At 41.6% G+C, this 26,184-nt stretch overlaps 2 protein-coding genes across 3 annotated transcripts in view; one reads left to right on the top strand and one right to left on the bottom strand.

Annotated features, from left to right (window-relative positions):
- The window catches only part of LOC135109231 (beta-1,4-N-acetylgalactosaminyltransferase bre-4-like), a 67,716-nt gene extending 55,272 nt beyond the window's left edge, over positions 1-12,444 (bottom strand). Inside the window, exon 1 of one of the 2 annotated variants that reach the window (XM_064020465.1) lies at positions 12,135-12,444. The gene's annotated coding sequence lies outside the window, so the exon portion shown is untranslated. Of the gene's footprint in view, positions 1-5,916; positions 6,492-12,134 lie in introns of those variants that run through there. The other variant, XM_064020453.1, reaches the window with a different exon arrangement.
- Positions 12,445-24,845: 12,401 nt separating this feature from the next.
- LOC135109223 (cytochrome c oxidase assembly protein COX19-like) lies at positions 24,846-25,872 on the top strand. Its single transcript, XM_064020441.1, has 2 exons — positions 24,846-25,091; positions 25,709-25,872. Exons 1-2 carry the CDS (start codon positions 24,988-24,990, stop codon positions 25,869-25,871), a joined length of 267 nt encoding a protein of 88 aa, XP_063876511.1. The 5' UTR covers positions 24,846-24,987; the 3' UTR covers position 25,872.
- Positions 25,873-26,184: the final 312 nt, after the last annotated feature.

Below are 26,184 nucleotides of genomic sequence, written 5' to 3'. Positions count from 1 at the left end.
TAAGTTAGGTTAGGTTAGGTTAGGTTGAGTTAGATTAGGTTAGATTAGGTAAGGTTAGGTTAGGTTTGGTTAGGTTAGGTTAGGTTAGGTTAGGTTAGGTTAGGTTAGGTTAGGTTAGGTTAGGTTAGGTTAGGTTTGGTTAGGTTAGGTTAGGTTAAGTTAGGTTAGATTAGGTTAGGTTAGGTTAAGTTTGGTTAGGTTAGGTTAGGTTAGGTTAGGTTAGGTTAGGTTAGGTTAAGTTTGGTTAGGTTAGGATAGGTTAGGTTAGGTTAGGTTAGGTTAAGTTAGGTTAGGTTAGATTAGGTTAGGTTAGGTTAGGTTAGATTAGGTTAAGTTAGGTTAGATTAATGTTAGGTTAGGTTAGGTTAGGTTAGGTTAGGTTAGGTTAGGTTAGGTTAGGTTAGGTTAGATTAATGTTAGGTTAGGTTAGGTTAGGTTAGATTAATGTTATGTTAGATTAGATTAGGTTTGGTTTGATTAGATCAGATTATGTAAGATTCGGTTCTATTGTGCTACGTGAGCTTGCGGGTGTTTATCACTGAGAGAACTACTGAGGGATAAATTTTCATGGAGGAACCAGAAACGTTGACAACAATTAGTAAGTTATCTTATGTTGCCGTATACAAGATCAGGTTAAGTTACGTTACGTTAAGTTTATCATGATAGGTTATTTGAAGGTGAAATTTTCATGGAGATGTCTTTATGGGCGGGGATTATACTTAGGTGGAATAGAAATAGAAATAGTGCCAACAAACTGCACAGAAGCTGACGATATTCTTGTAAAGTGAGATGAAGAAGTGTTGGCGTGTCACAACTTCAAACCACACGGCAGGGCAGATGACTCGTCCCACCCCACCCCAAAACAAAAGAATTTCCTAACTCACACAAAGAACAATAAAACTTCAAAACACAACCATTTATACGTATTTTCTCCATTCCTCTAACATTTTTAAACTAACACTTACATTTTTTTTCCACTAATCTTTTTCATCAACATATTCTAGTACTTACCTAACCTATTCATTAATGTCTCAAGGTAAGACCAAAACCATTCATTACACGCTCAACAGTTGTCATACGTAAAGTTAATTTAACCAGTCTTGTTTGCGTGACGTGTAGAGTTGCCACAGGTCAGTCAGTCGTCAAGGCAACAAGTCCCCATTCTCAGGTGACAGCCAGCACGCATCACATGAGAAGTCTGGTCACCGCATCCTACCAGCCACGGTGACGGGGAGACAAGAATTACTCCCTCCACCAATCTCCTAAGCTGTCTTGTGTGTCTATTCACTGTCAAAGCTTTCCTTCTCCTACCCCGTCATGCATCCATCTTCATCTTGTTATTCATCGTTATATCACTATCCTCCCCTTCCTTTTCTTCCATTTTTTTCATTATCTTTCCTCCTCCACGTCCTCTTCTTCTTTACCGTCATATCACTCCCTTCTACTTCTTCCTTATTCATTCCTCTCTCTCATCTATTTCCTCTTCCGCTTCATCGTCACGTCATCACTCCCTTCGCCTTCCCTCTTCCCAGTATTCCTTTTCCTCTTCCCCTTACCGTCACATCTCTCCCATCTCCTCCATCACGCCTACGTACTCCTCTCAGCTTTCTTCCACCCTTCTTTCCACATCCTGCGCTGCATTCCATACGTGCCGTCCCCCAACCACCTTCCTCTCCACCTCCTCCACATCTACACTCACTCTGCCTCTTCCACTTCCATCTAGCCAACATTACCGCTCTCCTCCCACGCTCTCTCCTCTCCTCCCACCCCCCCCCGGCGTGACTTCCATTGGTTGTGCAAGTTATCTGCTTCTCAAGTACTTCATGTTGCCTACGACCTGGTGCGTGTTGCCGCGCCACGCAACACCACACACCAACCCACTCACACACACACACACACACACACACACACACACACACACACACACACATAATCACATACTTAAAACAGCAATCTCGTGATGGTAGAGATGAAGACAATTCTCTCTCTCTCTCTCTCTCTCTCTCTCTCTCTCTCTCTCTCTCTCTCTCTCTCTCTCTCTGTGTGTGTGTGTGTGTGTGTGTGTGTGTGTGTGTGTGTGTGTGTGTGTGTGTGTGTGTGTGTGTGTGTGTGTGTGTGTGTGTGTGTGTGTGTGTGTGTGTGTGTGTGTGTGCGTGCGCAAGGCCATCCACATGTCGGGATCAGTTTAGGCAGTGTCTCCCATTACAAAATAAAAAATATGATTGAGTAAACAGATAAACGAAAACACAAATATAAATATATATATATGTAAAGCCAAATGTATCGATCAACAAAGATAAGGAATGGATACCAAGCCTGGAACAAAACAGTGTCTAGACAAGTACACATAACACAAACCATTGTCTCTGTGTCTATTTTTATTTTTATTTTCCTTATTTTGTCCTAACCTCTCGTGCACGTCTTTGATCTGGCACAACAATGCTTCAGTCACATCAACATATGGAAATCCTATACTTGTTTGTGTGTGTGTGTGTATGTGTGTGTGTGCCCTCGTCTCAGCTTTCACCCTCTCTCTCTCTCTCTCTCTCTCTCTCTCTCTCTCTCTCTCTCTCTCTCTCTCTCTCTCTCTCTCTCTCTCTCTCATTATGTGTGTGTGTGTGTGTGTGTGTGTGTGTGTGTGTGTGTGTGTCCTCGTCTCAGCCTTCTCTCTCTCTCTCTCTCTCTCTCTCTCTCTCTCTCTCTCTCTCTCTCTCTCTCTCTCTCTCTCTCTCTCTCTCTCTCTCTCTCTCTCTCTCTCTCTCTCTCTCTCTCTCTCTCTCTCTCATTATGTGTGTGTGTGTGTGTCCTCGTCTCAGCCTTCTCTCTCTCTCTCTCTCTCTCTCTCTCTCTCTCTCTCTCTCTCTCTCTCTCTCTCTCTCTCTCTCTCTCTCTCTCTCTCTCTCTCTCTCTCTCTCTGCATTAGTTAGCCCAATGCCAATTAGTTAGCATCAATTAGCCCAATGCACACACAAGTTTAATACTGAATCACTCGCCCATGTTCTTCTATTGGCCCTCCCTCGCGTAGCTCCTCACTACTTCAGCAGTGTGTGCACAAGAGCTTCAGTTTATCAGACCACGTTCTCGCTTAGTGTACCTTTCTTTTTATGGTTATCAATATTTTTGTTTACTGAGGTCAAACACAGAACATCAATCTCTCTCTCTCTCTCTCTCTCTCTCTCTCTCTCTCTCTCTCTCTCTCTCTCTCTCTCTCTCTCTCTCTCTCTCTCTCTCTCTCTCTCTCACACACACACACACACACACACACACACACACACACACACACACACACACACACACACACACACACACACACACACACACACACACACACACACACACACAGTCTAATTTCCCTTTCATTTCACGCATTTTCTCAATTCATAATTCTCTCTCTCTCTCTCTCTCTCTCTCTCTCTCTCTCTCTCTCTCTCTCTCTCTCTCTCTCTCTCTCTCTCTCTCTCTCTCTCAAGCCACCCTCCCTCCCTCCATCCCTCTTTGCCCCTCATCTAAGTCTCATTTCCCTTCAATTTCACTTCTATTCTCCCTTCGTAATTATAGATACATTTTTTCTCTCTCCGTCTTCCTCTTCCCTTCCCTCCTCCCGCCCGCCCTCCCTCCCTCTCGCCCCTTCCAGTCGATGGCAACAAATAGGAGGAGGAAGGAAAATTTTTACCTCCAATGTCACGACTCTGCCTATATTCGGCTTCCGTTTGTACTCGAGGTGTGAGGGAGAGGGAGAGGGAGAGAGGGAGAGGGAGAGGAAGAGAGAAAGGGTCAGAAAAGTGGTCTTGGTACTGAGGGAGGAGAGGAGAGGAATGGAGAACGAGGGTTGTGTTAGATTATATGCATACATGATTCTTATATAGATACATACATGCATACATAAACGGTTCATATATATACAGAGAGAGAGAGAGAGAGAGAGAGAGAGAGAGAGAGAGAGAGAGAGAGAGAGAGAGAGAGAGAGAGAGAGAATACTGGAAGCAGGGCCTTTAAACCTCTCTCTCTCTCTCTCTCTCTCTCTCTCTCTCTCTCTCTCTCTCTCTCTCTCTCTCTCTCTCTCTCTGTATGTATGTACGACGAATTTTAAAGTATGAGCAATACTTTGGGCTTCAGACAGAGAGAGAGAGAGAGAGAGAGAGAGAGAGAGAGAGAGAGAGAGAGAGAGAGAGAGAGAGAGAGAGAGAGAGAGAGAGAGAGAGAGAGAGAGAGAGAGAGAGAGAGAGAGAGAGAGAGAGAGAGAGAGAGAGAGAGAGAGAGAGAGAGAGAGAGAGAGAGAGAGAGAGAGAGAGAGAGAGAGAGAGAGAGAGAAAATGAGATACACAGACAGACAGACAGACAGAGAGACAGACAGACAGAAAAGCAGTCATCCAGCCAATCAACCAAACAGACATATAGATAGACAGACATATAGATAGATAGACAGGCAGACAGACAGACATACGGAGGCAGACAGACAGATAGACACGGAAGAAAGGAGTGATTGACAGAGTGAAAGATTTAAAAGTCCACAACAAAGGGATGATGCAGCGCTGGTGGGAGACTGGAAAGGGGAAGAGAGAGAGAGAGAGAGAGAGAGACTGGAGTGGAATACAATACTCATACATACATACAGACAGACAGACATAAATCTCCGTTTCACGCCCGTCTTGATCTCAAAGAAATAGGGATAAAGTGCGTAGTTATTTTTTTTTTTTATCCTCTTCAATGCGACACAGTAAGAAAGGAAGGAGTGTAATTAATAGTGTAGTATACTGTATATATCACGATTTTTATGTGCTAGTGTTATTAGATTTATCACTATTACTACCTTTACTACTACTACTACTACTACTACTACTACTACTACTACTACTACTACTAATAATAATAATAATAATAATAATAATAATAATAATAATAACAATATGCTTCTAATACTATTTCCCCTACTACTACTACTACTACTATTACTACTACAGTTGGAAAAATAGCATTCGGTAGTCCTTATTTCTCTCTCTCTCTCTCTCTCTCTCTCTCTCTCTCTCTCTCTCTCTCTCTCTCTCTCTCTCTCTCTCTCTCTCTCTCTCACACACACACACACACACACACACATTAATTATGCGTATTATAAAACATGTCATGCCGATACAACCGTCCAATATTCTTGAAGGAAGGAAGAAGAAAAGACGGGAAGGAGGAGGAGGAGGAGGAGGAGGAGGAGGAGGAGGAGGAGGAGGAGGAGGAGGAGGAGGAGGAGGAGGAGGAGGAGGAGAATAATGAAGGACTGCACGAAAAGGAGTAAAGCAAAGATAATGAGAGAACAAGGTAAAGAAAAGAAGTGTAAAGAAAGAAAAAACAAAAGAAGCGAAGGTCATGAAAGGGAAGCAATTGAACGAGAGAGAGAGAGAGAGAGAGAGAGAGAGAGAGAGAGAGAGAGAGAGAGAGAGAGAGAGAGAGAGAGAGAGAGAGAGAGAGAATTAAGAGCTGTTTTCAAACACGATAAATGAGTTTGGTCTCTCAGTATCTTACACACACACACACACACACACACACACACACACACACACACACACACCAGCATTGTACCCAAATGATACAATGATCAGCACACCATTATCACCTACCTACTTCAATTTGGCGTCCATTTTTCTTTCTTTTTTTCTTAACGTTTTCTTTCTCCACTCATGTGACTTAAAAATTTAACCCTTTGAGAGTACATGATAAAACTCTGTGGTACAAGTTTAGAAGTACAGAATATCTGAAGAAACAACAGGTGGCAATGGGAAAAGAGTAATCGAGCAGCTGAAGCCTTTTGGTGAATCAAGTTGTGGTAAGTTCAAAAATGTTATACTATCACTGACAGTCGCAAGGGTTAATCCACAGTGGCAGCAATAAAAGGACGAATTTTTCTAACGTTTCTGCATCTCCTCTCACACTTACCTTCAGCAGGTTTTAGTGGAGGTTATCGTGGCTTCCAAGGATGTTCTTGTGATTCCGGTGACAATTTAACAAAGATCTTGCACCATCAACGGGAAAGAGAAAAAAAAAAGCGAGAACACGATTAATCTCTGTGGCCTTTGAAAACCGTACTGATGAGAAAACAGTGCGTTTATGACTACGGATCAGAGTCACTACGGCCACTACACAGTTTCGCACGCCATAACCAGCAGGAGAAGGAGGGAACTGCCACGCTACACACCACACGCAATAATGAGGAGCTGCCACCCAAGAGCCTCACCACTGCCCGCTTCACCTCACCACTGCCCACTTCACCTCACCAAAGCGGCAACCGGTTATATATACGTGGTGACTCAACACTTACCTTGGACTGCGATGTAAGGTAAACCGACCCTGCATGCCCACTTACCTACCCACCCATCGACCTACTTATCTACCTACCTGGCTCATTAATTCACCATCAGAAGCTTCACCATAAGTTAAGGTCGTAAAGGATAGAGTGAGATCATTGTGGTACCTATCAATATGGTGTCTAGCTGTGTTGTGGTTAACAGTGCAATCCTTCGTAAGCTTTTTTTTTTTTTTTTTTGATGACCAAACAGGAAAGCCACGTCGATACTCTAGTGTAGACAATCCATCAGCCATCCTACACCATCCACACTCAACCATACACAATCCACACCACAAAGAATCCACACTGAAACACCTCCATACACCTCCTACACCGTCCACACTCACACACTCACACACGACTCGTCCACCACACCATCTTCCTACCTCTTTGTACTCGCACACAAAGCCCTTTCAGCCCCACACTCCACGCACAACCATACACAGCCTCCGCTATAAAGTAACACACAGTTCCCATTAATACCAGCCAATCACAGGAGCCTCATTCACTGCTTACACGTCCCTGCCCAGGTAGGTACAATCCTTTAATGAGATGAGCCCTATTCTCATGCACTCTCCCAGCCAGGTTTTGTTTTGTTGTGTATGTGATCATTGGCCATGTGCCACTTACGGTACTGCCACACATGCTATACCTAAATGTATTGTACTTATTTTTGTATCACTGAAAAGGTTCGTGTGTTCATTTTTCAGTGTCTTGTCCTCGATATGTTTTAATTTTTAGCTGGCTCTAGTGGATGTTATTAGCATTTTCAGGGAAGGTTTTCGTGATCGTAAAGGTAGTTTGATAAGCTTTCTTTATCATTGGTAGAAAAGAAAAAAACAGGGATGAGTTTTCATGTTTCGGTGTCTCATCTCGACTAAGTTTATACAGTCTTTGGTGATTGTGACTTGCTTTTTGAAGGATGTTTTCATGATACGAGCGGTGGTTTGACAGGATGTTTGTAACACTGACTAAAACCACTTAATGAAACCTTACTAATCCTCTCTCTGTGGGCTTTGACATTTTCCTATTGAGAGGCCACAGTGTTTCAAAATACGGGGCCTAATACCTATCTACCTAACAACTTTACCATAATTTTTGATGACCAACCAAAGATGCCGCGTCCAAGCTCCTCCTGAAGTCCCACTCCTGAGTAAATGACACTGATGGAGTGATAGCCACAAAAAAAAGTATAAACAGTAAAATCCAAAACGTTTCAGCAATACAGACTCTAACAGCACAAGATACACAATACATGAATTTTAGATGACAAAACAGGGATACCAAACCCAAACTCCCGTCATACCCTTGAGTAAACGACAGTGACGGATAGCCAAGTGAAAATATAACATGAACTAGAACGTTTAAAAAAATACAGACAAACAATACATGAATTTTAGATGACGAAAAAGAGATACCACGTCGAAACTCATGTCACACTCTCGCGTAAACGAACAAAGTCATAATTCGCGTCAGGAGGCGGTGTATACATGGTGTTTGCCGTGGCCACAATAGCCTGGGTGAGGAATAGGTACTACCCCACGCCACGCTGCGATCCATAACATCATCAAAGGGACGGAACCAATATTGAGCACCATTACGATATTGAGTCATTCCTACGTTTTCTTTGCTTTGTTTTTGCCTTCTCCCTGAGGACGAAAGGTAATGGTTCGGTAGTCGATAGCAGCGCTTGGACTGTGTGTTTCTTGTGTGTTTGCTTTTCATTTTGAACGTTTAAATTGACGAGAGGTAACAACTGCTCATTAGCTAGGTAAAAACTAAGAATTAACAACTGATGAAAGATAAACTAAACAAAACTAAAAATTATACAAAATTAAGTAACAAGAATTAACAACTACAAACAAAAACCAACAAAAAAAAACTAACAGGCGAAAACTAACAACTAATGAAAACCTTTATATACATAACTCATTAGCAAATAACGATAACAACAACTATCCCCTAACTAACGATAATTAACTATCTAACAAACAACTAATGAGGACTAAGAACTAACTGACGACGGACGAAACCTAACAACGGATTAATTAACAACAAACAAAAACTAAGAACACACAAGTAACAGCTACCTAACAATTAAACTAATCTAACAGCTGACTACCTAAATGAAAAATGAAAAAAAAAAAACTATCAACATGTACACCAACAGTAACGGCACCTACTATTCGTATTTATGTACATTTCCACATTTTTCTTCCTGTCTTTCACTGATACCAACATAATTCCCCAAAGCCACAATTACCAACCGAATCAATACCACATCCCTACCACTAACCTCCTCCTCTGACTCCCAACTGCCTCGCAAAGTCAACGAAACACTGCACTGAGGCACACGACCTTCAGTCAAACCAGCGTCCTTGACTGAACCTTGCCTCCACCTGACGACCTTATCTCCCTCCTCCCCTCCTCCCACCGCACCTTTAATTCTCCCCCTCCTGCCCTCAGCCCTGAAGGACCCAGCACGCACCTCACACACCAGGCTGAAGGGCAAAGAGGCGCCGGGACAGCAACAACACGCCGCTAGCAGCACACGTGGGGCTCCTAAAAGAGGGTACAGTGAGTGGGAGCTATTGTCTTTGAAACCAGGATGCCTCAGGATTACGTCTTTTCAAGGGCCTCTTGTATTTTTTTTTTCCTTTTCTTTAACCCCGTATGCTCTCTCTCTCTCTCTCTCTCTCTCTCTCTCTCTCTCTCTCTCTCTCTCTCTCTCTCTCTCTCTCTCTCTCTCTCTCTCTCTCTCTCTCTCTCTCTCAGGGCCAATCCTATGCTAGCTTCTTTGCATACTTTAAAATTGCGTCATAACTTATATTATCTTAAGACTGAGATTGTGTGTGTGTGTGTGTGTGTGTGTGTGTGTGTGTGTGTGTGTGTGTGTGTGTGTGTGTGTGTGTGTGTGTGTGTGTGTGTGTGTGTGTGTGTGTGTGTGTGTGTGTGGCCTTTCTCTCTCTCTCTCTCTCTCTCTCTCTCTCTCTCTCTCTCTCTCTCTCTCTCTCTCTCTCTCTCTCTCTCTCTCTCTCTCGTTCGTCGTCCACAACGCAGCCCCTTCATTGGTCCCTTCCCCCGCGCCTTCCCATAATACATACAATCGATGCCGCGCCCTTGCAGTAACTAAAGAGATAATGATGACTGGCTACACACACGCTGTCAGTCTGAGGCCAAACACTCTAATGAAAGATTATTTATTGGCACGTCCCATCCCACATCTACTCTCTCTCTCTCTCTCTCTCTCTCTCTCTCTCTCTCTCTCTCTCTCTCTCTCTCTCTTCCACACAACAGGAGGAATTTTCCGCCTATCTCCAAGGATACGAGGTAAGTGCTTCTCTAGATCACACTGACATTCTCCATAATTGTGGCTACGTTTCATTACCTACGTACGTTTTCTTTTCAGTCACGTCAGCCCTTTCTATTCTCTTTCATCGTATTTCGTTTTCTTCGGCGTCCTTTTTTTCTTTTCATTCTATTTTATCGTATTTCATTTTGTTCGATTGTTGATTTTTTTTTTTTTGGGGGGGTGGAATTTCAAATATCATGCAACGCGCCGCAATATGAGGTTGTAACTCTCTCTCTCTCTCTCTCTCTCTCTCTCTCTCTCTCTCTCTCTCTCTCTCTCTCATCTGTCAATACATCTATCTTTCTTCTTTCTTTGTGTTCGGTGACGAGTGTGTGTGTGTGTGTGTGTGTGTGTGTGTGTGTGTGTGTGTGTGTGTGTGTGTGTGTGTGTGTGTGTGTGTGTGTGTGTGTGTGTGTGTGCTTTCCGGGACCACGTGTGACTCAAGACCCCGCAGTGAAGGCATTACACTCTGGTTCATCGTCCCGGCTCTTAACACCGCCGCCTCTACTTAGTATGTGTCGCACTGAAAACTTTGCACTGCCCTACCACTGCTGATCAGCCAGGCAGCGACTAGTACTACATGACCTCGTGCACTCAGGACACACACACACACACACACACACACACACACACACACACACACACACACACACACAGTTGTAGTGTAGTGTCACATTAAGAACCATAAAATACGCAGGCTAGAGCATAAACAGGGGTAAGAAAACGAGTATCAGGATTGAAACATGCAAAGACAACATTTCTTAGCCTTTTATATGAGAGAGAGAGAGAGAGAGAGAGAGAGAGAGAGAGAGAGAGAGAGAGAGAGAGAGCGGGCAGATGGAGGGAGATTAAATCACGACGTTCAATGCAGCAGTAAATGGTCTGAATCGAGTGGACCGCGAGGATCTGTGACGCGATGACTGAACAGCAAGAGGGCAGCAGGAGAGCACCATAAAAATAATACTGTGAGATACGCACACAAAAAGGAAGAAAAGCCACCTTCCCCAACGACCATTTAAAATCTGAACGCAATGAATCTGTGACCGATTAAGTGAATATTGGTTTTCCTTAACCCCGGTATATCACAGTAAATATTTCAAGATGGAAGATTAGACAAATTTATGGACATAGATGGCAGATAGGAGGCCATGGTATATGTGTATGCGTAGGCCTAATGACTTCTTGCACTTTACCTTATGTCCTTATGTTAATTATGTAAACACACACACACACACACACACACACACACACACACACACACACACACACACACACACACAATAGTAACAGTAGTAGTAGTAGTAGTAGTAGTAGTAGTAGTAGTAGTAGTAGTAGTAGTAGTAGTAGTACTAGTAGTTGTAGTAGTAGTAGTAGGAGGAGGAGGAGGAGGAGGAGGAGGAGGAGGAGGAGGAGGAGGAGGAGGAGGAGGAGGAGGAAAAAGACGAAGATAACAACAACAACAAAAGAAAAAAAAGACGAAGACAACAACAACAGCAACAACAACAACAACAACAACAACAACAACAAAAGTAGCAGCAGTAGCAGTGATAGTAAAAGTGGTACAGGTAGATGGTGACAGAAGATATTACAGCCAAAGGAACATCACGTAGGAATGCGCGCCTCTTGCAGTATCTCAGGTGGTGATGTCAGGCGGCAGGCGGCAGAGGGAGGAGGACGGCGGGATCGGCATTCTGTCAGTCAGTCCACGCCTCTAGCAGACCAAATTATACATCTACCCACCCTTCACCCACCCAGCGTTTGATTCCCAAGTAAAGTACACAACTGAAGTTTTGAGTCAGAGAAAAATAGATAGTGGGCTTCCCTTCTCGTTTCCCAACCCCCCTCTCTCCCTCTCTCACACACACACACACACACACACACACACACACACACACACACACGCGCGCGCGCGCGCGCGCGCGCGTAGGAAAAAAAAAGTGGTCAAACGTGTTGTTGTCTCACGAATACAAGTCGGAAAAAAAGACTATTTTTCAAATTGTAAATGCCGAGCTTGGGTTTTGAATATCCCCCGTAGTATATTCTTCTCGTAAACATTTGGTCATTATACCTTCAATTGTTTATCCATCATAATTCTCCCAGTATCATTATCATTAGTGTGGCTGTCATGACAAAGGCGTGCGGAGTAAATCATTAAAGAGTAGAGACAAGCAGGTGTTTTCAAGGCGAAATGAGCCGAGGTGCTATCCATCCCTGCGAGTGCTTGGCAGGGAGCGGCTATCATTACCTCATCACCACGGATCATCACCACCACCATGCACTAACACTGTCACATTAAAGAAAGCTCTCACCACAGCCGCTCACACTCAAACCAGCCGCTGCCACTCCGTCACACATCCACGCCCGCACACTTAGCACGTCCTTCGTCCCTGTCGTGAACACCGCTTCCCTATTCACCACATAAATAACATGAACAAGGGCACATGACTTTACCTTGACGAGTGGGCAGACGAAGTGGCGGCAGTGGTGGTGGTGGTGGTTGCTTTGGTGCAGCAGCATCCCTCTCCCTCCCTCCCTCACTCGCTCTCCAGCAGACGACTTAACTTTCACTCACGTCTTACCCATCCCACATGGACTAACATCCCTCCATATGCATTCAGCGGCTCAACAATACACTGCTGGATCTACCATCCCAAACTGGGGCAGGTGGTGGCTAGAGTAATGAGGTTTTAACACATTATTTACAGAGCGCGCCGAGCCTGTCCCACCGCCTGGCCACTGGTAAGTTTCACTGGTGACCGATAGATGGCAGTGGGACCGCTGCTGCCGCTCACCTCTTTGAAATCCTTCGGCAACCTTCCCCGGATCAGTAGTGGTGGTGCTACCTTATCAGATCCCTCAATATTGGATGTCGCCTGAATGCTACTGATTACTTCTATATTTGTTTCTGATATCATGTATCTCCGGCGCCGTTTTAAATACTTTTAAGCACCTGTACGTGGTTGCGTCATTATTCGTGCCAACCTATTCCCCTTTCTCCAGTTACGTAATCTGTTAGAATGCTTATCCGCATTCTCACACAGGCGCATCTCTATAGTGGCGAGAATTTACTTCTTTTATTCACCGCGTTTCCTTGCGGTGACGGAGGAGCCACAGACAACCAATATTGACTCAGACCAAGAAACAATGTTGGGCAGGCTGAATGTGATGAATGAAGAATAATAAACAATCATAGCCTCATTTTTAAAAGTACAATAGTAAAGACCAAAAATTAATAAAAAGATGAGAAATCCTTGTGGCAAAATAACACTACAACGCTTGGAGGCACAGTGACCGTCCTGTGCCTCGTATTGCGATCGTTGCGAAGCGTCCTGCTGAGCACACTGCGTGGGAACTTATCGCTAGGAAGAACTTTACATGATTGAGTTTCAAACCGTAACAGAGTTTTATAACTTAATCAGATTTTATCTAAATACACACATCAACACTAATAAGATAAATAAATAAATAAACGTTATAACAAGAGAATGGTGTAATACATTGATAGCCTGAGTGTATGGTGCACTCCAGGATGCATCAGTATTTTCATAGGGTACTTGGAAACACTGAGGTACAGGGAGGGGTACATGACATGGCTAGTGTGTAGAAGAGTCCACAGTAGGAAAAGATGTTTTTTTTTTTTTTTTTGAGAAAGAAACTGTGTGTTATGTAATATGTTCATATGTACGTGACATGGTCAGTGTAGTACACACCTAGGAAGAAAATTGCGTGTTATGTAAGAAATGAATTTAAACTGACATTAAAGTATTATAAACACTGACAACTCGCACCTCACAGGTTTGGGATGTGGCATTTTTGTTTTATTATACATTTTCTTCTTTCTTTTATGAGATTTTGTATGCTTGGTGGTAGGGAAATGTGCCGTGTGTATAGTGCACGCGGAGGCACAGCGCTACTCTCTGCTGGACATAAGGGGAATTTAAACTCAACCAGTGTCCTGTCACATTGCTTTTTCCAGAAGATAATTGACGTGAACATGATAATGAACATAGATGCAACAATTACCATTTTTTCTTTTGACAAACATTAATGGTTATACATCAGACCTTAGGCATGCCAGCTTAAGTATTGCTTCTCATGACGCAACTTCAGCGATGTCAAAGCAAGAGAGAGAGAGAGAGAGAGAGAGAGAGAGAGAGAGAGAGAGAGAGAGAGAGAGAGAGAGAGAGAGAGAGAGAGAGAGAGAGAGAGAGAGAGAGAGAGAGAGAGAGAGAGAGAGAGAGAACAAAACAAAACAAAAAAAAGATAAGAGAAGAGAAGAGAGAGAGAGAGAGAGAGAGAGAGAGAGAGAGAGAGAGAGAGAGAGAGAGAGAGAGAGAGAGAGAGAGAGAGAGAGAGAGAGAGAGAGAATCTTGACTCTTGAGGATCACCTGCCAGAGTCGTGACCATCCGCTCTATTCCTTCGGGTGTGACCCCATGTAGTCGGGTGTATGGGTAAGGCCGCGACCTTTCGCACACCACACACCGCATCCTCTTCCTCAAGGAGGACAATGACCTTTCGCAACGCGAGTGCGGCGCCTCAGTCTGCCAGTGACGAGCGAGAGCGTTACCTACCAACATGTGTGTGTGTGTGTGTGTGTGTGTGTGTGTGTGTGTTTACAGCCCTCGTTCAATGTGTAATGTCAGCCGAGGGTGCTGATACCCGAAGTAAGGCCTACGAGGATCATCGATATGCTTGACCCAGCCAATTAGGTTACATAAACCTCCGTTGCTTGGGTGTCTCGCGGCAATCCTGTCACATACTCAACAAGCGCCACTACTTTTTTCCCACCCACTGCACAACACAGAAGATAACCGGTGCATTCATTACCAACCATGCAACCTAAACCAGTGAGCTGAAGAACTATCAGGCAACACTTGCCATCTTTCATCCCCTGCAGGTTGGGTTACGTTGGTATGGGGATAGGAAATCGAATTGGCTCCTGTACTCTCATCACTTACTGGTAATGACTTTCAACTGTTATCCTGCTGTTGTTAACGGTGGTGTACCATCTTGAATGCTGCACACAAAAGTGGGTAACCAAAGCACTTTACCGGGATTGAGTTTATTATAGAATAAGAAGGTGTAACAGGAGTGAGCGGAGGAACGTGTGTCTTGGTTGGAATAGTAGGTGAGCATGAACTGAAGTCAGGTGGAGCGAACACAGCGAAGAGCCGGGCCCAGCAATTTTAGATCAGGTCAGGTCAGGTCCCCAAACCCAAAATTTGCTGTAATTCAAGATATTTTGTCATCCATTAAGAAGCAGAAACACATTTGAGCACAGGACTTTCACCAAGGAAACAATAGATAGCGAGAGAAGACACAAGTACTACAAGGACATCGAGCTGAATCAGTGAGGATGATGGCGCTGTCAAGGTCGCAGAGTACGTATTTTACAGACCTGGGTGGTTTGTTCCCTGTGAACCTTTTGAACGTGTTTATTAACAATTTTTTTCTCCAGGTGCCCGGAGGTAAACATGTCATTTGGTGTCGCCACTAACCTTGCAAAACATTACAATAAATCCTGTGTGTGTGTGTGTGTGTGTGTGTGTGTGTGTGTGTGTGTGTGTGTGTGTGTGTGTGTGTGTGTGTGTGTTCTGTTTATTTACATGCTTCTCTCTCTCTCTCTCTCTCTCTCTCTCTCTCTCTCTCTCTCTCTCTCTCTCTCTCTCTCTCTCTCTCTCTCTCTCTCTCTCTCTCTCTCTCTCTCTCTCTCCATACATCCTTTCATCCTTTCACTAATCTCGTTTTATGAACACACCCAACCAAACAGTCTAGCCTTAACACTCACCACCACCACCTCCACCAGGCGCCAGTCTAGTACACCTCACAGAGTACTGGCAACCTTCACTGGCGCTTCAGAGTGACAGCTATATCGGGGTACCCAGAAGAGGCAGGGGGATATTTGCACCGGAAATAGAGATCGAATGGGTTTGCCGGCATGGAGATGTTCAATGTTATGGCCATGATACACTTACTCTCCCAGTGGCAGCGGGGTTGCAGCGTTCAATGACGGGAGGTGATTGTGGGCTCAGTAGAAGGTTTGCCGCACCCACCGGCCTTGTGCAGTACACCTCCGCCCCATACAATTAGCTAGGGGCGCCGTAGGAGTGATACTTGTGTGGGTAAATGAGTTCGTAGAGAAAATATCATTCGGGCATAGAGGATACAAGACGATATTGTATTTTCATTTATTTTTTATGTATGCGGGGCACTGGCCTAGGACAACAAAAAAGGAAGAAAAAAAATTAAAAAGACCTACAGAAGTGCAATTCCCTACAGATAAAACTAAATGGATTACCCAGAATTGGAGGATAAGTGTCATTTTACAGATTATAACTATAGTACTTTAAATTAGTTTCTTAAAGTCTACAGGGGCTTTGGGATTTCCAGAATTATGTGTATCTTATAAACAGTAACAAAAGAATTGTGGTTCTCCGTAGGTTCTGTTGAGTATACGCGTGTGTGTGTGTGTGTGTGTGTGTGTGTGTGTTATTCTTCCATCCTCGTCACCTCACCTAGGTGTAATCCCAGCAAGAAGTATGTCGGAGGTGAAACCGTACGAGTAATAGAAAGGAGGGAAAAAACGACACAAGTAAAAGAAACAAGGGGGAAAGAAAAACTAGGGTAAAGAGAGAGAGAGAGAGAGAGAGAGAGAGAGAGAGAGAGAGAGAGAGAGAGAGAGAGAGAGAGAGAGAGAGAGAGAGAGAGAGAGGTTATATGACGTAGTTACCATCATAATTTTCACGTACTTAATTAATCCCTTCTCTCTCTGTCCACCTTCTTCTTCCAGATGCACTGAACCCCCAAACTAAACAGATAAACTGAGGACTGTGAGTCACACCGTGGTATAATACAAGGGTGTTGGTGTACGTGGTGCGGGGGCAGCCAGCATCTCAAAGCTGCCTTGTCATGCTAAAAAGACCCCCACGTGGAAGAGCAACACCACTTTAAATCCACACTGAGCCTTTACTTAATACTTGAACACGCACGCATTTATTATTATTATTATTATTATTATTATTATTATTATTATTATGATCATCATCATCATAGTGATCATCAGCATTCTTCTATTTTTATCGGAACATCAGCATCATAACAAAGCGATGTGACTTTGCAGGACATATTACCTTGAAAAGCTTCGTGCCCCCATTCGGGATATTTTCAAGGCCCTCAGAGATGATTAGTCAAGTCCTTGTGTGTGTGCGCGTGTGTGTGTGTGTGTTTATTCACCTTATTTGAGGAACTACTTTCACTATCACTAGAATAAATAGATACACAGACAAATAAATAAACAAATAGATAAATAAACCACAGTAAACAGCGAAATATGATAAGCAGATTTTACACCTTGTCGTGTAATCAGTACGATGAGGAAGAATGAAGGAGCTACTTCTACACACACACACACACACACACACACACACACACACACACACATGTAACAAAGAAGAGCTATAGGAAGTTAACCAGAAATCCTACAACAAGAAGGCAAAGCAAGAAACTTAACACGGCAAGAGAAGACAAAGCTGAGTAGATATACAGCTTTCCAAATAGAACAGCACATCAGGGGAATGCACTGCCAGAGGAAACAGTGTGTGCAAAACAGTATAAAGGACTTTTAATCCAATAATTCTGTAAAAAAAAAAAAAAAAAAATGGACATAAAAAGTTTCAGTCAATCCTGTAAAAAATACGAATAGATAAATAGAAATACACACACACACACACACACACACACACACACACACACACACACGTTAGTCCTGCTTGTATATTTTCAGCTTTTGGGGTGCCTAAAGCAAATAAACCGATTATTATTATTTTGTTTGGTTTGTTTATTTATTTGTTCGTTTGTGTGTGTGTGTGTGTGTGTGTGTGTGTGTGTGTGTGTGTGTGTGTGTGTGTGTGTGTGTGTGTGTGTGTGTGTGTGTGTGTGTGTGTGTGTGTGTGTGTGTGTGTGTGTGTGTGTGTGTGTGTGTGTGTGTGTGTGTGTGTGTGTTTGTGTGTGTGTGTGTGTGTGTGTGTGTGCGCGTCATCTCAATCACTAGTATGTCCTAGACCTGAAGGGAAAGCTTATTGATTCGATCGGGACAGGAAGCAGAAACTTGTTTTTCTTCTTCTTTTTTATCTAAGTTTCCGCAAAAAAAAAAAAAAAATCATCGTGTCACGGACTAAAAGATGGCAAAAAAAAAGTGTGTCAGCGGAGTCATAAATTATACCCCAATTCTGATAGGTAACCGATTCTCACTGATTATGTTAACACTTGTGCACAGTTGTGCACGCGAAGGAGCGATGTTTTATTTATTTTCTTTATATACTTTATTTTTTTTATTTTTCTTTCATGTAAAATAGAAATAAGTAGATACGCAGGTAGGTAGATAAGTAGCTAGATATGAAATAAGTAGGTAGGTGAGTAGATACAGGTAGATAGATGAATAGATATATGGATAAAAAGTTGGTAGATACACAGATTGATAGACAGATAAACAGGAAGACAAAGACACAGACAGACAGAGAGGGTGAAAGACAGACAAACTGACAGATAGACAGATAGGTATATAAGTAAATTGATAGATTGATCGGCAAATAGATAAAAGAAAACTCTTATTCACGAATGAAAGAAGAGAAAAGCATAATAACCCGAGAGAGAGAGAGAGAGAGAGAGAGAGAGAGAGAGAGAGAGAGAGAGAGAGAGAGAGAGAGATCTGGCAAGCTTGTACCGTAGAGTGATCACGTGACAAACTAAGGAGCAATGATATTAATGGACTGCTTTGTTCACTAGTTATTTATGTGATAGGAAACAAGTTATATTTTGTACTAATCAGTAAATGGAGATTACACTGGGGAAGGGAAGGCAGGAAGGTAACGTAGTAGTGGGCGAAGTGCGTTTACAGGGACCTGATATAAATGACAGGGTTCTCTTAGAAGAACCCTGATAGAAGACGTGTATTGAAAAAAAGTTAAAAAAAAAAAGCATATAAATAAAAATGACGAAGTGATAAAATACGAGAAGGCAAGGGAAACAAAAAACTAGCTTGCTAAAAATGAGTGAACAAATAAAAAAAAAAAAAAGAGGGAAAAAGTCTGTTTTTAAATGGAGTGGTAGATGAATGGAATAAACTTAGTAATCAGAGGAATGTTAGTGATGAGTCATTACAAGGTTTTAAGAGAAGATTAGACAGATTTATGAATGAGGATGATACGTGGAAATAGATAAGTATGTTTTATACAGAAACTGTCACATGAAGGGTTGACGCCTTCATGCAGCTTCCCCGATGTTCTTATGTTTTCTAGAGGGTCCAAATTCTTAAGTGCTCTGTTCTCTATCAAGACTATTTTAAGGGTGTTTTTATGGTTCTACTGACAGATAAACAGGATTTCCACATTATTAACAGGAGAAACACTAGAGAAACCGGCTAATCATCTTGTGGCCTTTGAAAATGGTCGTGGTGAGAGAGCAAAGCGTTAGCGAATACGGACCTCCTACCACCTGTCCATACACCAGTCTTTGAGGTATTCTGTCTTCTAGCATTCTCGCTAAGTGTCCCAGCCATCTTCTCTGTCTGTCGTCTGTCATCTGCACTATATAAGTTTCACATCCTTTTCTCATTTCACATGTAATTCTGTCTTGCCAAAAGTAAAAAAAAAAAAAAAAAGTAATAGTAAAAAAAGGAACTGATGAATGGACATGTAGAGTTTCTATTATTATTTCTATTATTTTTATTACTCTATTATTGTCCGATCTTTACGACACAGGACCCGTCAGATTGCTAAACCATCTCACAAGAAAATGCAAGAATGTTCTACTCAACGACAGATGAAATTCTCATTCTCATCCTCCAAGTAAGACAGAACGTGTTGACGTAAAGACCAGGTTGTCATGCACAGGATATGACTGGTTTAAAGTGTGTCTCAACCTTTTGTTTTTTTTTTAAATGAAGATTAAGAAAAGATACAGTTCTTCATAAATACTCGGACGATTTATTTATGCAAGTGACGAATACTTTAATCTTACGTTCTGAAATGGTGAAATGTACAAATCTTTTTGATAACTGAATATAAGTTAATGAAATTAGTTAATCTGTCGCCACTGCAGGATCCAATATTTTGTTATTTTTTCCTCCATTGCACTACACACAACACAATACTTCTACACTTAGCATTCACCCTTCACAATGCATAACAGCTGTATTCTTACTCCTTGCCTGGGACCATGAAGTGCCATTAAGCTCGCGATCACACCATACCACTATCAACTGTTTCCTCTCTCTCTCTCTCTCTCTCTCTCTCTCTCTCTCTCTCTCTCTCTCTCTCTCTCTCTCTCTCTCACACACACACACACACACACACACACACACACACACACACACACACACACACACACACACAGACAGACACACACAGCAACAAATGTTTGTAATAAATTAAGTCAAAGTTCCAGTGCTCTACGGCAGGTGGCAGGTTCCCAGGAGACAGATAAGCACACGTCCCCTTCCTATCTTTTGACAGCGCAGCTCAGTGGGAACACCTGCAGATATGACTGCCGAATAGATCAAATGATACCTAGCAACACTTACACACACGTCACGCACATACAAGGGAAGGGGAATAGGGACAGTACTGCTACTCATCTGCACCTACAGGAAAGGGAAAGTAACCATTATAAAGGAAAGGGGGATTTGAACATTTGAACCTTATGAAGCCTCTCACAAAAAAATACAAATAATAACAGTGAAGAATAATGACAAATAAAATGTGATAACTTATATCTAATGCAGAAACATAGTGATTAGCAAATATATTATAAGGGGAAAGTTTACATTGGCAATGATTTACATATTACTTGTAGGTCTGCACAGAATGGGGATTGACATTCTTCTGTGCCTACAAGAAAGAGATGGTAACTGTCATACCACGATAAGGAGATTTTACGAAAGGTAGGGCATCGCAAATGGGCGGTAATGGACGATTAAGTATAAGATGATAAATGGGTGTTTGGAAATCTAATAAATTAAATAGAATTAAATAGAATTAAAGTCATAACAGGTCATCGTCATCCTTTTCTCGTACATATCGGGTGAGTTTACACAAAGTTACGGAACGGTTAAGACAAACAGGATGTAGCCAAGCACAGAGGCATGCACGGCTCATCAAGACCATATAGAAGGCATGCCACGGGTGGCTTTAGAAAGGGCATAGGTAATGTTTCAACACTGGTGGCACTTATGTTTACTTCTGCATTCATTTTTCATTAATTACAAAAACAAATAAATCAAGTAATAGGCCCTTTAAGCTGAAGAGCAACTTAAGGGGGTTGTACGATCCGCTAATCTCTTGTTAAATCGCCTATGTTCAACTCGCATCTCCTCCCTTATTTGCTGACCAATTTCTTTTATTTAAAAAAGGATTTTAATCAGGAAGAATAGGAGAATAATGTCTGCTATCATTTTCTTGTACGATTATATATATATATATATATATATATATATATATATATATATATATATATATATATATATATATATATATATATATATATATATATATATATATATATATATATATATATATATATATATATATATAGATACATTGATTATTTGCTGGATTTACGAAAAAAAAAAAATTATATAATTTTATTTTTCATATATAAATCTGAGAAAATACTTAGGCCTAAAATTTTGTGCTCTCCAATGTTGTGCGCAGTGAGAGAACCATAGATTTTCATGGGAGACTAAAAAAAAAAAAGGGTATGTCAGAAAAAAATATGGAAAAAAAGGAAAAAAAAAAAAAAAAGGAAAAAAAATGATCATGCATGTCTCGCGGCGGGCGAAACCGCGGAAGTTCATGACGGAAGACTTCATTTCATAAGATTTTTTTTTTTTTTATCAAAACGTTACATATATCAAAAGAAGCGGAAAAAAAAAAATATAGAAAATTATAAAACAAGAAAGAAAGAAATTTAGTTCCGGATCGTACATCACCCCCTTAAAGGACTTTTCCGCAGCGGCTGGGGGCGGGGTTCTAATTTTTAGACACCGCCACCGTGATGGTTGCGGCGAGTGACATGTTGCTATAAATGACAGTGTTTTCAATATGTGGAGCTTTATCTACATTCTGATAACACTATCGTGTTCACGAGAATTTTTTTTACTTAATGTAATAACATATATCAGCAATCAATTATTAACTGTTGAAAATAGCGAGCATAAGTAAAACATGTTATAAGCATTTTTTAACATCTTCACAGTTCAACTCGTCGTAATACCATTTTCTTTTCTGTTTTGTCAAGTTTTTACAATACAACTTGATCCTACAGTCACTGATGAGTCTGATAGTGTCAACCAAAACTGGTTATTCCGTATATGAATTGAGTTATGACATATAATTCTAGCATTTTGCTCGCTCGTGCTCGAACAATAGTGATGAGGCGATAGATGATAGATGAGCGAGTTGTAAGGCAGAAACCTTCGCTCACATGCGGATAAGTTGAAATATGAAAAATACGGCAAAACGGTGAGTCTGACAAAGAAATGTCATAAATTTATAAAGATGCGCCGTCAAAAGTTATCTTAATGGAAGGTGTTTCCGAGACTGAAATGGCAATTCTTGAATACGATGGGCACTAAAAGATGCTCCTGGCCAAATCATCGTTGTATCCTCCAAGGACCAGACGGAGCGGTGGGTTGTAGAGATGTGCGGTAACAACATTAGAACAGCGGAAGCGAGGCGGAAGGCGTCCAGTATTCTGAAACACTTCTGGCAGCATCTTGACTACTTTTCAAAGGCTCTAGTTGAAGTGATGGGTTCTTATTTTTTTTTTATGGTTCATTGAAAGATTAACAAACATCCTTTAAGAACCCGGCTAATCATCGCTGTGGTATTTAAAATTAGTCGTGGTGAGGGAGAGAGCGTTTCAGAATATGGGCAAAAGTGGCGGCATGCCCTCCGTTCACCTTCTGCCCGTCTCCAGCAAGGGGCGGGACGAAGCAGCACTTGCGGAAGGTGTTGTTGCCATCACTCCCTAGATGCAGCTAGGATAGTTATGTTATTAGTGTACTGGTATGTACTACGCAGTTGTAAGTAGGAGGACTGCACTGGCACTATATACAAAAGACAAAGGAGTTAATCTCTCCGAAGTGCACACAAAGAATACAGACATTGCTTATTATTGTCAATATCGGCAGGTGAAAGATAGGATGATAGTAGTGTACTGCAATGTTAACGAGAAACATTAAAAAGAATGAGGTAAAAAAGTAAAACGGAGATAATAAAAAAAAAAAACTTTATTAATGGTAAGACTTCATTGGGTATGACAGTTTCAAGAGCGAATAGAAATTATATACAAGAGAATTTTATACTTGAGCAAAAGCAAACATACCGGTTACTGTTAATGTGATACGTCAAGAAGTACTGCATGTTTAGAGGAGAGATGAACACAACTGTAATAGATTCTGCACTGGAAGAAAAAAAAAATGTAGTAAAAATAGTAGTAGTAGTAGTAGTAGTAGTAGTAGTAGTAGTAGTAGTAGTAGTAGTAGTAGTAGTAGTAGTAGTAGTAGCAGTAGTAGCAGTAGTAGTAGTAAATAAATAAATAAATAAATAAATAATCAAATGAACACTACCTACAGTATATTGGTGTGTGTGACTGACTCATTTATCCTTGACTTCTGACTGGTGGGTGGTGCAGTATTGTGATCCGTGTACCTAAAATCTGTACTTCTGCCTTTATCTCGGTCCAGGCCACGATGCAGGTACTGAAAGTGTCCCGTGGCTGATGCAAACAATGCAATATCTAACACCGAACGTTTCTGGTCTCACTGCTTTATTGAGTGAAAGTACTGTACTTGTGTAAATAGCCCATATAAATAAATTTCTGATACGTTTTCTTGATTTTATTGCTTGATTTTATTGTGTTTTGTTGGGTTTGGAATTTTAAGTTTTACTAATCTATTTCACTGATAATGTTACGAATGCGTATATGTAGCAGCTCTATAGGCAAACGCATGAGCATGTTGTGTGTATGAGGTAGCTTCATATGAGTACATGTGTGAGTACATGTGTGGGTGACCTAGCTAGTGGTGTTGCGTTGCTCGATGTTTACGGGCTGGCGCCGTTATCTGCAACGCTAATGAAAGGAGAGCTCACACAAACGTATAGGTGGACCTCTGAGGCCCTGGGGTCATGAGGGTGTTCATGTGTGAGGGTTAGCTAACCATGGAATGATTGTTATACGGTACCGTTTAATTGTAGCTGTGAGTGTGAGTGCATGCATAGTTTAAGTAGCAATTATCCTTACCAGTACTGATTATCTGCATGACTTGTACTTATATCTTCCAACCTAGAATAGGTGTAGTTAAGTGGCGCTAGCAGAGGTGGTGACATGGGAAGCAGGGTGTGAAGCACCCTGTAGCACTGAGGGACAGAGAGAGACTATCGACACCGCGACGTGACAAGACATGTGAGAAAGAAGACAAGGGAAAGCGAACTGAGTCCTTGCGAGTAGAGTTTGCGTGTGACTGACTGTGTCGATGCGAGTGCCTGCCGCCCCAGTGCCTGTCTGTGTGTCGTGACTGTATTGCACGGTGACTTGTGTACTGCTGTGTAATATACGGACATAATAAGGAAAAGCGTGTTTTCCTTTCCCTGCTCTGTGTAACTTTTCTCACTGAGGGTGACTGGGTAAGTCAGTGCCGCAGCCGTTCCCAGCTGTCCAGGTAAAGTCCTCCCCACGACACACACGCTCCGAATCCTGTAACTGTGTGAGACGCCTCTTGCCTGCTGGTGGGGGTTCCTTTCAATAATATGCTAGGTAATCTTTCTGCGTAAATGTTCGGTGGAAGTAAAAAATACATTCAAGAAAGGCTGCAGAACTAAGATGAGCAGATAAATTATATATATATATATATATATATATATATATATATATATATATATATATATATATATATATATATATATATATATATATATATATATATATATATATATATATATATATATATATATATATATATATATATATATATATATATATATATATATATATATATAAACAAATAAAATACATCAGCATCATTCACGTCAGAGTGCCGTTGCAAACACATATTCCCCAAAACATCCGATCGTCTGACCGAGCACTACGCCCCTCAACCTTCCACACTCCCCCAAAATCACTGGGCTCTGGGGCAGGGGCAGGAGAAGCCAGCACACCCTACCAAACAGCTGTCGCGCCAAGCCAGGGGACCCGAGTAGTAGGACGACGGTGGTTGAGGGACGGGCCAATGTGTAGCCGGGGGGGATGGCGTCCATGACATTCGGCCAAAAGACCTTCACGCCCACCCCGCCACAGAAAGGCAGTTTCCCCCTCGATCATCAGGGCGAGTGTAAAAAGTTCATGCTCAAGTAAGGCTGGTATCATGCATGATGCTATTCTCTCTCTCTCTCTCTCTCTCTCTCTCTCTCTCTCTCTCTCTCTCTCTCTCTCTCTCTCTCTCTCTCTCTCTCTCTCTCTCTCTCTCTCTCTCTCTCTCTCTCTCTGATATTGTGAATAAATTTCCAGAGAGATTGCTAAGTTCAGGTGGCATTAGTTTTCATTTAGGTCTACTATTGTATTTTCATTTTCATTGACTACTTTGGTATTAATTGCACCTATAATACATTTTGTTTTAGACATTTGTACCTCCTTATCACAGTAGAGAAATGTCTGTTATGTTCAATGTATAATATGCTGGAATGATTTTTATTTTCATATACATGCAGTGACTATTCATAATTCTCAAATGGTATGACAATATACTACTCCTTAAACTGTAACAGCATTCTTTTGTTGCACTTAAACTGTTACAAGCTTATAATCAATTCATCAGACATTAAAGGAAAAATCCTTTTATATGTTTTCTTGTTAGTGTTGTACAAGTGTATTGATCATGTGACACATCTCATGACATGAATTTGAACTTGTATTGACACATTACATAGCTGCCACTGATAGCAACTAACCATGTTGTAATCCTTAACAGATACATGCTGTGTCTGCATGAGAACAAAAATAAAAATTCTTTGTGTCGTGAGCAGTCACGAGATTACTTGGCTTGTCGCATGGAAAAAGGTCTGATGGCTCAGGAAGAGTGGGACAAGCTAGGATATTCTGACCTGGAAACACCCAAGAATCACTCCACTTGAATATACTTTACCACCACACACAAAGAAAAGGTAAGTTTTAGTTCTTGGCAAAAAACTGCTTGGCTTCATCATGATGAGAAGATTTGGTTACTGGACTTTGAATAGGTAAAAGGTGATAGTATGCACATAATGTCTTTTCTACCATTACAAATTTTGTAATGGCTTAGTGTTGAACGAAAGTAGACTTGTAGTAATACATTATCAGGTTGTTACCCAAATAATGATGGGTTATTACTTTTAATTGTACCAGAAGGAACTAAATATCACTGTTGCACTGTGTATTCCAAGACATGGTACTGAATTACTTGGCAAG

The sequence above is a fragment of the Scylla paramamosain genome, chromosome 2, assembly GCF_035594125.1.
Source record: "Scylla paramamosain isolate STU-SP2022 chromosome 2, ASM3559412v1, whole genome shotgun sequence".
NCBI classification, from domain to species: Eukaryota; Metazoa; Arthropoda; class Malacostraca; order Decapoda; family Portunidae; genus Scylla; species Scylla paramamosain.
The sequence above is the reverse complement of the archived record's forward strand: the minus strand, read 5'-3'. Positions and strand labels throughout refer to the sequence as shown.